The sequence below is a fragment of the Taudactylus pleione genome, unplaced genomic scaffold (genome assembly GCF_031769625.1).
Source record: "Taudactylus pleione unplaced genomic scaffold, aTauple2 ptg000520l, whole genome shotgun sequence".
NCBI classification, from domain to species: domain Eukaryota; kingdom Metazoa; phylum Chordata; class Amphibia; order Anura; family Myobatrachidae; genus Taudactylus; species Taudactylus pleione.
In genome coordinates, this window is record NW_028284922.1 from 8650620 (window position 1) to 8664482 (window position 13863).

At 40.7% G+C, this 13863-nt stretch overlaps 1 protein-coding gene across 1 annotated transcript in view; it reads left to right on the forward strand.

Moving 5' to 3' along the window:
- The window catches only part of LOC148501328 (uncharacterized), a gene marked incomplete at its 5' end in the record, with an annotated part of 127417 nt that overhangs the window by 81150 nt on the left and 32404 nt on the right, over positions 1-13863 (forward strand). The window contains 5 exon segments of the mRNA XM_088450671.1: positions 660-754; positions 3323-3422; positions 4590-4712; positions 7339-7437; positions 9931-10022. Of these exon segments, the coding sequence (XP_088306797.1) occupies positions 660-754; positions 3323-3422; positions 4590-4712; positions 7339-7437; positions 9931-10022 (509 nt within the window).

Genomic DNA, 13863 nt, shown 5'->3' on the forward strand with positions numbered 1-13863 from the left:
CTGCAGTGCCTTACAAAGTACATAAACAAATAAGTGAACAAGAAACCAGTGATTTAAGGATGGGTACACACTGGGCGATATTACTGAGTGAGTGCACGATTACGACAACGACTTTTATGTCAGAAACGACCAGCGATGCGCACTACCGCTGGTCGTTTCCGACATGGTCCATCGCCTGAACATGCAGCACAATCTGACAACCTCGTCAGGTTGCTGCATGTTGGGGAATGGGGGAGAGAGCCCGGCACTGAACGATATCGTTAATGATATCGTTCAGCGGCTGTGCTCAATGTGATGAACGACATTGGGCACAGCCTGCCGGGGACAACACTACACGATATCGCTCAGGGAGCATATCGTGTAGTGTGTGCGCACCTTTACAGTACAATACAATGCAGGACAAGGACAAGGTTTATACACATTTCTGCATTAACGATCATAACACTCAAATAAGCAACAGGGCATAAGTGTTAGGTGCCCTAGTGGGGAGTGAGGAATAGATGAAAGTATAAGTAAGGAGAAGCACAAGAGGGCAGAGGGCCCTGCTTGTGAGAGCTTACACTCTATATAGTTTTTCTCTATTTGCATCAGCAGCTACAATTTGATTCTGGCCTCCATACCATGCCATTGATTGTTTACATACTTTTCATGTAAAACAGATTCAAACCAAACTGGAAGACTTTGAGATGAGCCAAAACGGTGAAGTAAATGATGGGCAGAGGAGCGATGCAGGTTCTGTTCCCCAAAATGTAGAGTATGTAACATTTTCATTTGTCTGCTATTTCAGTTTCTCTCTAACTGTTGTACATAGTGAATACATCAAGACTGGATATTTATCTCTTGATCAGAGGGTCTATAATCTAACATAACCATAGCATAGGGTGGTATGGGTGTAATTACACTCTTGAGTAGGTTGGTCAATATTATGAAGACTAGTTGCAAGGAGCAAAGTTATAATAGTATTGTGTTTAGGTCCCAAAAGTATTTTCTTAACTTCAAGAGACCCCCCTCCTAATTTCATTGCATACACCATTGTGTGTCATTTGCTGCCTTTCCCATATATCTCTTGTACCCCCCCAACCCTACTCATTGTAAGCCTCTGCCTTATTTCAGTCTCTGATATTGGGTTTCCTGAGCATGTGTCAGGAAGTGACCAGTGTCAGGGACCACAGTAAGTATCCCTGAGGGGGTGCACTCTGACAATGGCCAGAGTGCCGTAATATGAATACCTAGCCAAGACAATGCTTCCTTTTACTGCCACCACCTGTGATACTTAAAGGAGCCATAGGTCCCCTCACTTTATAACACAATTGAACAGGCCCAGCGACACAATTTACACTCAGTTAATTGGTTGCCACCTGCTTCTAGTGATTCTAAACAGGTTATGAGGTAGCCCTAGCTGTCTAATAGTCTTCTCAAAGACTGGGTTTTGGAGCATATAGGAATTAAACAAATAAAGAATACGTTATTTACAAAAAGGATACATAGATCTATTTACTAAGCAGTGTTAGGAGACAGAGTGAAAAGTGATAAGGTGCCAGCCAATCAGCTCCTAACTGCCATCTCACAGGCTGTGTTTGAAAAATGACAGTTGGGAGCTGATTGGCTGGCACCTTATCACTTTTCACTCTGTCTCCTAACACTGCTTAGTAACTAGACCCCACAATGCTTAGGTATAGAAAATGTTACAAAAGAAAAGGTTTCAAGGTACATACATGTGTTGCAATTTCAAATAAAAAGGTATAAACTTGCAGAATTATCATGCAAACAAATCTGTGCTGGGGCACAGCAGAAGTAATGGAACAGTCCCTCAATCAGATTGAACCCAAGAGTTGGAACCCAGAGCAAAAGCTGCTCAAGCATTTTATCATCAGAGCATCAAACCTAGGATGATGTCATTCAAGTCTCTGCTGATAGGATGATTAGTTATTTAGATCTGGGACTCTTCCTAAAACTGCTCCAATCATATTTAACTTACATCCAAATAATTCTTCACAACTCCTTCTGCAGAATAATTACCTAAGATATGGGGTGTTCATATTAATCTCTGCTATTTTACCTACAATCTGCCTAATGGTAGTGCCAGCCCTTTCAATACATTTAGTGCTATTTACGCTTAGAGAGACAGAACAGGGGAGGGATGGGTTGAAAACCACATGGCAAAAACTGCAAGTAATTGTAACATAATCTTAGGGGGCGATTGACCCATGGTGCAAGATCCATGCTGGTAATTATGATCATCATCAGACACAATTGCAGTGTATAAAAATAATAAGTATGTAAAAGAAAAAACATGTGCACTTGCAACCTGGGCCTGTTGTGGCAATTGTAGGTGTAGATATCACAAACAGGTCTGGTCAGTCACATTACTAACAGGAAAAACCCGCAGCTAGGGGTCCTACTGTCTTAATATATCACAGCTTCAGCCTATTCAGTATGAGAATTATGCCTTCCAAAATAATGCAGACACCCCCTTACCCATGAAAAAACAGCCCTGTCCTGAAATCACTTGTGCACGTCTAGGCTCCCATGCCCAGTGGGTTAGGATAATCTAGAAATCAGCTTTTTTTGTTAGAACTGCTGACTCATCATGACCATTGCTTAATTTAATTTTAAAATATTAAGGGGTCTATTTACTAAGCAGTGTTAGGAGACAGAGTGAAAAGTGATAAGAAAGTGATAAGGTGCCAGCCAATCAACTCCCAACTGTCATTTTTCAAACACAGCCTGTGAGATGGCAGTTGGGAGCTGATTGGCTGGCACCGAATCACTTTCTTATCACTTTTCACTCTGTCTCCTAACACTGCTTAGTAAATAAACCCCTAAAGCAGATAACATAACCTACAGTTTTGACAGATGACAATATGACAAAACATGATCCCTCCAAGTACTTGGATAAACATAACCAAAAATGCAGTGATTACATCAGGACCTATTAGTGCAGTCATCAGGTGACCACACACACTTATTGCAGCCACTGTTTTAACTGCATTATATATTCAGAGATAGTATTACCATACACAAACATACTTCTATATGTCATAATACATACATAATACAGAGACGTTCCTTCAATATATTATAATTGATCTTCCATACAGTATGTCACAATATACAGACCACCGAGAAACAAATAAAGATGAACATTTCCATGGTTGTCACAACTGTTCTGCCCAAGCAGTGTGAACTTTCCTTCCCCCCCCAAAAAAGTAATAGAATTTCTGGATTCAAGTAAATAACATAAAAATTTTACAGATCTATTACTAAATAACCCAATAAACAGTAAAACCTCATACTTTTATTTATCTTGTATTCTTTTCAGTTTTACACAGGAATCAGACTTCTTAAAGAAAAATAAAGATCTTTTAAATAAGCTTAAAAAAACTCAAGAAGAATTCATAAAAGAAGCTGTTAATGGACCGGTAAGTTGCTTCTGATGCATCTCATACTGTAGACAGATTGATTCAAATTAATGTAATGTCGTATTGGTAGATAGAAGTTGGTTATGCTGGCAAGAGCACATTTGGGGTGGGATGTACTAAGCAGTGTGTATTGAAAAGCGTGAGAGGGAGATCTGTTTCATTGCATAGAATATGTAGGGAAGGGGTGAGTGGGATACCTCAAGCACTGGTACCAATAAGTATAGAAATCACATATTATGGTAGAAATACTCCACAAATGACTGATAGATGTTAATGGTCATAGACCCAAAAATGTATAAACCAAAATGTGGAGGTGAACCCAAAAGAGTAATAATATATGGGAAAGGAAAAGAAGGCAAGTACTCTCTTTGTTAGAGGCACTAGTACTACCTAATTTTAAAATAAAATATACATTTTAATGATGATGGTTAAAAACCTCCGCAGAAGGAAACATATAAACATATAACATATAAATATAATTACAAACATATAAATACGAATATAGGCCTGAGCTTGGCCAAGATAGTAGATTAAGTCAGTGATCCACGTATGCATATACAGTCAGGTGCATAAATATTGGGACATTGACAGAATTTTCATATTTTGGCCTCTATTCACCACCACAATGGCTTTGAAATGAAACAAACAGGATGTGCTTTAACTGCAGACTTTCAGATTTAACTTGAGGGTAATTACGTCCAAATCAGGTGAACGGAGTAGGAATTACAAGGGTTTTTATATGTGCCTCCCACTTTTTCAGGGACCAAAAGTAATGGGACTATCAACTCAAAAGCTATTTCCCATCGTTTTGCACATGCACAGTAGGAAAATCGCCGGGAAAATGGCATTGCACTAGACTGGGCACAGACTAGTGCCCAGAGTGTACTGCTGTGGTGATGCGACCGGATGCCGGAGAGAGTGGAGGGGGCCTGTGTGCATTGCCCATCTCTTACTAAGCCTCTGGCACAAGGTAAGGAAGTTTGCAGATGGGAAGCTGCTAATAGACGCTGCTGCATGTGCTTTAGCGTGCAACTCAGGCCCCAAAGCTCTAACAGCAGGTGCACTTACCTCATATTCAAATAAGCACGTAGGATTTTTTATTATCAATTTCTTTTTTTATTTGTAATTTTTTGTGAACTTTCAAACTGTTTTTATTTTTTGTTTTAGTTGAGAAAGTTAATGGAAAGATCTGCGACAGAGGCTGAGACAAACTGGGACAAAATTCAAAGCAAAGTTACTGATTCAGGATTTTTCAATCCACAATACAATGGGCAACACCCAGGTTATAAGGTAACAATTTCCACAAGGAACGATTTTAAAGAATCGGGTCATTAAACGTTCATAGTATTAACAAATTGTGTGCAGCCTAAACTATATCTACTGGTCTAGGGCCCAAAACTGTACAAATTCATAGTAGTAATAAAACGTAGTCCTCACCTGTTTACTTATTTGTTTTCTTATGTAATGGAATTAAATACTCTGTAATGTCAAATAAAAAAAAAAAACTGTAAGGCTTCTTCCTAATTACTTTCAAATAAAAAAAACAGGCAATAAGTATTAAACCCAATTGTTTTATTACTCAGAAAATTCCCCTTTATCTACTATTTGCTCCAACTTTGCACATCAGGATGCTGCAATTTTTACCCTCTGATCTTTGTAATATTGCTTTCAATCTATTAGTTTGGAATAAATTGCTGCTCCCCAAATTTGCTTGATCTCCTTCCATAAATTCACATTAGGATTATTGGTCTGATCATTGAATGGGCCACCGATATTTTTTGCAATTTACCCAATCAGTGGAAACAAAGAAACCTGCTCAGATGCCTGGAGACCTGCTCGGATGCCCTCATCACCACCCTGGTTGGTACATAAGGGCACATTAACATACAACTAATGGGGGCATGACCAGTGGCGACATTGTGGATGTAAACATACCATCTGTTGACATTCTGAACATATCAACATCTTGAATGTCAACATTCGTAACATGTTCCACCACCATGCTACACACAGTAAGGAGATTATTTATGTGACAATGTGAAACATAGGGTTTCATTCAGACCCGCTTGCAAGCGCTATGCGCTCGCAAACGGGTCGATGGTTGTGCATTGCGTACGCGTGGCGTGTGCAATGCACGTGCGCAAGCCCCGTAGCCAGTGAGAAATTCACTCACTCCAGGGCTTGCTACAAACGGGGCGGCTGGCGATGTTGATCGACAGCACGCCCCATTTTGTAGGCAGGGAGGGGGGTGGCTGGACAAACTGAGGCGTTCCTGATGGAACGCATACCGTTTGTGGGCGTCCCTACTGACATCACCAGTGATGTCAGTAGTGAGCTTCCGGAAGCTCACTGGGGCTTGCGGCAGACGAGACTCTACCACAAGGGTCTCGTTGCAAGCCCGATGGTCGCGACCATCACCAGGCCACTCGCAAAAGCTGTGGGTGGTCACCCACAGCTTAGCGAGTGGCCAGGGGGCCGGCCTTTAAAAATAAAAAGGGTCCTCCCTCATTCAGAGCGAGCGCTTGCTTTTAGCGGGCGGCTCTGAATGAGGTCCATAGTGCGTATCATTGAGCCCAAAAAGTTCATCTTGGTCTCATCAGAACATAAAGCTTTCTTCCACCCTGCCTCTAACTCGGTTAGATGCAGGGCCGTAGAGAGGGTGGATGGGCCCGGGCACTGGAAGTGGCTTGACCAAATAGTTGAGGTGTGGACATGCCCCTACAAAATAAAAATTATGAGTGGTGCCGCATACTTCAAAGGGAAAAGCCGTATGCCCCTCAGCCAGGGGCAGATCCAAGATGGAGGGCCGCAATTATTGTGATCGCTCACCCTGCACATCATGCAGGCAGAGAGAGACTGCTACTGCTCAGTGTCAGCAGCCCCCCGGATCCACCACAGCTTAGCGCACAGCAGTGCGCTAAGGGGGGAGGTTAGGTTTAGGCACTAGGGGGGAGGTTAGGTTTAGGCTCTAGGGGGGAGGTTAGGATTAGGCACCGGGGAGGGATGGTTAGGTTTAGGGTGCGACAAGCCCAGGTATAGGTAATTAGTACCCCCACTGTCAAGCCCCTGGTTGCGCCATATTATCTCTTTAAGATGACTTGATAGTGATGTATAGGATATTAAAAGTCCTTGAAATTCATACCCTGAATAGTGATTTTACATAACCTACTTTCAAATGTGCTTAGATTATTCTTTGATATTTGTGATGAAGCTCTGGTTTGAAATAGATTAGCCAACCATGGGCCATCTCACAAACACGTGTATTTATTTTAAAATAAATTTTGAACACTGGTGTACTCTACTAAATAGATACATGAACACTAAATTGAACATTGTTTTATTTAGATGTATCTTAGCAGGCAAAATTAATAGTTGCAGTGACAGCATAGATGGTAATTGAGATTAAAATTCTTAGCTCTAGATCTGGGGCCGATGTAGAGTTGGAGACAATATACATCTAATATGCTGATGTAAATTGCATCCCAAAAAATATGCAGTGGGTGCAATATGTAGAACACTAAAGTAAAAAAAGTTGTAAAGATAATTTATATATGGATAGTGTTTATTTTAGCACCCTGCACCTCTCACAACTTCTGCAGTTCCTCTTTCCTACATGGCATGTCTCGCTCTGCTCTGGTCCTTCTAGCACACTCTGGTCTATATCTCAGCAGTTTGTGCTAGAAACACCAGAGTAGAGAGCACCACCCCAGGCAGGAAAGAGGGACTGCACGGGTTGTGACAGGTGCAGGGTGCTAGAATGAACACTATATGGAGGTTGCCATGTCAGTCTTACAGTAATTCACTTTCTGGTAAGTTGTAGCTGAGCAATGTTATAGGTTCCCTTAGAATTCCATTTTAATAATTTTACCAAATGATTTTTTTAAAATAAATGTTAACATTGTATTTTTATCTCTAGATCAAAATGTACAACATGTTTGGCCAGATCGATGAAGAGATATCCCAGATATTTCGAAATCTTCTAAAAAAATTACAATCTATTCTTGAAAACTACAAGGTATAGTTTGTACCTTTATTGAAATATTTTTATAGAGTAATTAAATTTACTTTTTATTGCATGGGATACACATAATGTCCATCTAATGGTGCATACACACGGTCAGATTTAGCAGGACAATATAAACGATAACGATATCGTTTATAGTTACGTCGTTTATATCGTCCATTTTTTAGCCCCTTCCAACCCCCAAACGACGGACGATGCACGGGCACACATGGTCGAAAACAAAAACAACCATCGCCCGTTCATGCAGTCCAACCTGGTAGATATCGACCTGGTCGCAGGTCGTTTAGTCATTTGGGGGTTGGTGCAGTGCTGGATGTTTGATAACGATTATCCAGCACATGCAGGACGATCAGACAACGATATCTTTATCGTTGTCTGATCTGACCGTGTGTATGCACCATAAGTTTGTTTCTGCATTCATTCAGTTTTATATTGCCTTTGTGATTTCTTTGTACTTGCATTTCTGTTTTATATATTTTGTATGCACTTTTCTGAATGTGTTTCTAATTTTTAAAATAATTTTACATATATTGTAAAGTGATTTCCTGCTGAACATGATTCCATAGCCACTATGGGTTTCTCAGGAGGAGGGACCCCTTTTTTAGGGCGGGGGGAGAGGTCCCTCCTACAAAGGAACCCCCAAACTTTTTTGCCCTGACTTTCAAGTACGAGAAGTTCGGGCAGGTGATTTTTTTTTAAATTAACCATTTATTTACTCTTTTACACATCAAAGCCTGCACAGATCACAAATATATGTGCAGTGCTTCAGTCAAACCTGCTCCTCACAGACAGGTCTATTTATTTCTTCTATTGTGATGCAATTTTTCTGCGGATTCTATTGGTTTTAAGTTACAACACGTTACTTGGTGAATCCATGATTTCTATTGCGGTCTATGAAAAAGATACAATGTTTGGTCTGATGGTCTACTGCCGTCTAAAGTTGGATTTTTCATGCCATTTCCCGTCGGTTTTACCTTTAGTAAATCTCCTATTTAGTTTTATACACATTCTTGCTGTCACAAAAAAACACCAAATCAACCTTTAGTAAATTTTGAACCTACCTGTTTAGACATTAAACTTTAATACTGACTGTAGAAGTTGAAAAGTAAGAATCATACATTGGAAATATGCCGGTGCTCAGTTTTACCCATATTGTACATGGTACCAGCTGCATGGCAATATTAATGTGGTGTGTGTGTGTGCACAACAGAGAGACTTTTGTTAATGTTGCAATAGTACTAGTGTGCTGAATATCTGTATGTATATAACAAATTATAGCAAGGGGATTATGTTCATATTTGGATCAAAACATTTAAACTTGCAGACTTCCATCAATTGACGCCAAACGTCTGCAAGCCCTACACTATCAGGGCCGTAACTAGGGTAGTGTGACCAGTGCCATGGCACAGGGCACCGCAGGGCAGGGGGCACTGTTTGGTCCTGTCAATTTTCCTGTTTGTTATCATTCTCACTTGTAGCTTCCTCTTCTTTTATCCCCAGCATCTCCTGGCCTCATCTATCTCTTCTCTGACCCTTTCCCATGAGGCTATGGCCCTTTTCAAGTGCACTATTTAAAAAATAGCGCCAATGCTCTCTCTGGCACAGGGCACCAAATATTCTAGTTACGGCTATGTACACTATCATATATACTTGACACACTCACCTCTCATACTTATTCTGTATAGCCTTGATTGAAAGCAGCCATCACAACATCCATATTGTACATAGTACCAACTGTGTGTCAATACTGATGCCATATACGTTTACAAAACATAAAGACATTTGTTGTCAGCACTATCACTGGAACTGCAAATCTGTATTTAGCAAAGTCTCCTGATTTTTCGGTTATTCCTCCTCACCCCAGGAAGAATGGGTGAATCTCCCGCATCCCGCACATTTCCTATAGAAGTGGGCAGGATGGGGAGATAACACCAGGAATCATGGTCTGTATGGAGGGGGCGAGGCTAAAATGCTATGACGTGAGAGCCCGACCCAACCCCCAGAAGTAGCCAGCTGCATCTTCTCTCCGGGCTTCTCTCGGAGAAGAGATAAAAAAGTCAGGTTAGTATGACATATATGCCTAACACACAATCAAATTGCAGTTTAATTCACTCACCTCTCAGGTGCAGGTGTTATATGTTTACCTATTTAAAGTAGGTGATGTGGCCAGGCATCCTGCTAGCCAGAAGCAAGGACTGCCGGGCAGCAACGGTGCCACCCACAGAGCCCCGCGCTCTGTGTGACACCACCGGTAGCACAGTCCCTAGTTACGGCCTTTCCTATAATTATTGGGAGCCTGTGAGTGTGACAAATATGTAGTTTGTTCAGCTGCAGGAGAGTATAATGTACAGTGTATAATACAGTAATGATAGCAATTTTAATAGATAATATTACAGAAAGAACTTGCAGTAGGTAAAGGAGTTATTTATCAAGGCTGTTTAATATATTATTTAGTCTTTAAAAATGTATAATTTTTACATGCAGGAAAAGGTAACCAAATTATTTACAATGGAGTTGCAAGGTCAAAAGAAAAAGCAAGTGACAGTTGGAAAGTCTCTGGAATGTGCATTGTACTGGTAAGCTACAAAGATACTTTATGATTAAATTATAAAATACGTTTTAAGGGCAATTCTATTATTATTATTATTCTATATTTATACGCACCACAAGGGGTTCGCAGCGCCTTACAATGTAAATGAACAGAAACGGTATGAACAAAACAAGAACAAAGTGACTTACAGTACAGAACACGTCAGGACATGGACATGGTTTATAAACATTACTGCATCAGCGGTCTTAATACCCAATTGTAGGCAGTGGGGAGGAGAAGATGGTGTATGTGACAAAGCACATGAATTAGTGGTGATGCAGAGAGGCTCCGGCATTCTGACCGTTACTCCAGAAACCACCACCATTATATATATATATATAATTTTAACACCCCATGGACGTGCACAGGTAAACGGATTCTGTATTAAGCAGTGACATGCACAGCTACACATCGTGACCACATGTTGTCACTAATTGAATACCGCCATTTGATTTTAGGTTAATATTATGAGTGGGATACAGTGGGGCACAAGTACGAAGCCTGGGGCAAAATGTGCTATGACGCACTGTATCCAATGCAGATAACTTTTAACAAAAGTCTGATTAGTGGCTATTAGTCACTTCGTATTTATTGTATCTGAGCACCAGTAATTGTACTTCAGTATATCCACTAAGGAGTTTGCAAAACAAGATGTATACAGTAGATATTGCTAATATTAGGATTTTTTATAGGGGAGAGTGTTGATCACAGAGGACGGCACTTTTTCATTTTGAAGGGCACATTTTTTATGTAACGCTTCACATCGATAAAGATACAACGGGTAGTCAGCACCCAATGCACAGCACATGTTTATAGTTTTTATACACATATTTGCTTCTAGTGTTTTATAAACCCTCACAGACATATAAAATATAGGTAAGGACCCCTCCCCCCCCCCTCATATAAGACATTGGGCCTGATTCAGAGCCGGACGCAAGTGGCTGCTCGTTCGCTCCGAGCGATGTTTGCCCAACTGCGCATGCGTACGGATCATAATACGCATGCACGAACCAGTCATTGCGGCCGAAAATCGTTTGTTCGCTAAATTGCGAATGCTTGCTATTTTGAGTGACAGAATGAGGCGTTTGTGGGTGGTAACAGGGGAGGGTGCTTGAAAATGGGGAGTGGAGATCCGAACGAAGGCGTGCTTAAAGGTCAAAACGGGCGTTTTATGGGTGTGCATAATTAATACAGCAGCGTCATTGACCATGTCACTGGGTTATTTTATAGCCAGAACTGCTCGCAAAATTGTGGTAGCAAAAACCAACCCCAAGAATAGCGAGCAGTTCATACCCTGGTCAATGTACTCAATTAATCTAAAAAATAGCGGACATGACGTAGGATGCGAGCGGCCAGGGGGCGTAGTTTCCCAAAAAACGACCGCAAGTTTTGAACGCCTGTTCAGACCTAGAGGCGTGAACAGACCGCAAACAGCGAACGGTTCATTTGAACAGCCACCCCTATTTTCATGACGAGCGAGCGCAAATAGTGTCCGGCTCTGAATCAGGCCCATTATTCGTAGGCCACAGTTTTGTACATCTTCAGCATTGTATCACTGCATTTCTCCGACTACATCACATGCCTGCCCCCATTAGGATGTTACAGTGTTGCCTTTCGTCCCCCTCAGTACCTCGGGGCTCCTCCATCTGCACGAACACCTCCGGTTTCCACCTGCCAGTCTGTGAAAACGGACTGCTGTCATGGAGCTAACACTGAAATGGACACCACACCAATCAGTGAAAGATGAATGGAGGGAAGAGGCAGCCAAGCTTGCTTGCCTGTCACTCCCCGTGTTCAGGTTACTGGCTTGTGAGGTGAACTTTTGAATTAGGTTTTTAATTATTAATAAATGTGTGATTTAGCCCCAGAAACGAAACATTGATGTTGATCGATTTTGATCGATTTTAAATCAATTAAGATCGACCTTTAGTGAATATACCCCTGTGTGTCGGCTTGCTCCTGGGAAGTGCAGGCACAGAGTGAAAATCAGCACTTGCAAAATGTGCAGGTCACATATCAACATTTAAAAAACAGGCAGGGCACGGCACCCTGCCAAAACAGCCTAAGGGGAACATTAGTAGAAAATACGATATCTAGTTATTAATGTGAAAATGTAGCAATATTCATAGACACATTGCAGATCTTGATGTTCAGAATATGAACATTGAGGAAATTATTTGTTTTGAAATTTGTTAGTAGAAAAATTAAATAAATAATAGTCACAAAAACATCAGGAAACAAAGGAATATTAGTGTAACTGAGGCGCCACAATGTACTCACACAGTAAGGAGATATGTGGCATGCTAAAAGGACTATGGTGCATGAACATTGCAACATGTGTGACTCAGAACTGAGAGAGTAAATTGTAATTGGTGGTAGTGAGCTTGCCTATGAAGAGAGGCATGAAACGAAGGAAAAGCAAAAGGTCTTATTTCAGGTTTGCATCCAGAACCATCAATAATCTTTTTTTTAAAACAGAACTTTATTGATAAGGTCCTATACTGTATGTGCTAAGTTTGGCACCCAGTCTTTACGTTCAAACAGCGTTAATATAGTAAAAACAAGTAGTGTGGAAGTAGGAAAAAATTAATAAAAAGAGGCTGTGTGTCCAGTGTATTTTTACAGTATATAGGATATCTTTGAACCTTGTAGACAGGGGCGTATCTATAATGTTTGCACAGTCTGTAGTGCACACTGGCCCCTGGTTCCAAAGGGGTCCAAACTGCACACCCTGCACCCATATAGTGTTATACTTTCCTGTTCATAATGCTGCTCAAAAGTCACTGGGAAAATGGTGGCTATTGATTCCTACCAGTCGATATTTAGCGCTGCAAGTCGCTTAAGAAAGAATAGCTTTCCAGTCCTATCGTGTGGTTCCAAAGCACAAAAAGTTATTTATGTAAAAAAGTAACACGATGTAAGTTTTAACAATTAGAGTAAAAAGCAGTAGTACAGCCGATACATACGCTTGTGCACTGGTCCCAGTATACAGTCATCAATCCAGAAGTCTGCGGTCGCAAAGAAGATGTCCGTACACTGAGATCAGGACACAGCTTATATACCTTACAGGTTTCAGAGTTAACAAAGGGACAAATTGACAGGTTCTCATTGGTTCTTGCTTCTGGTCAATCTGGTCATTGGTCAGTTCATACGGTGTCATCAAGGGTATGGCTCAGTCCTCCAACGGTCACATTGTGTAGCTTCCCGCTGAACAACTGGTTAAAACTGGCTACAACACTGCATACAAGTTATAACATTCTATACAATAACTCCCTATCATTCATAACTAGCGGACGCATGATGCAACTTCTTTGCCGATAGAAACAGATGTCTGCAAATAAACAGGGATTTAGTATGATACCAAACATGACATGTCCACTGTATTCTGAACCTTAGATCTCTCTTAAGTACATATTACATCATAATTATTAGCTAGCAATACCCTTAATAACTCTGGTTATTAACTACAGTGTGTGGGAACCATTTTATATGTATGTGTTCGCAAATGTGCGTCTGTGTATTGAAATAGCAAATGTGCACATGTATGTACACAGTATGTGAATACGCATATGAGCGTCTATGTGTACATATGTGAATATACATACGAGCCTCTATGTGTATGTATATATATATATATATATATGTGTGCGTTATGTGCGTCAGTGTATGTGTGTTGTGGATTCGTATTTGCATATGTGCGTCTGTGTATTGAAATAGCAAATGTGCATTTGTATGTATGTGAATATGCATATGAGCGTCTATGTGTACGTATGTGAATATACATATGAGCGTCTATGTGTATGTATATATATATATATATATATATA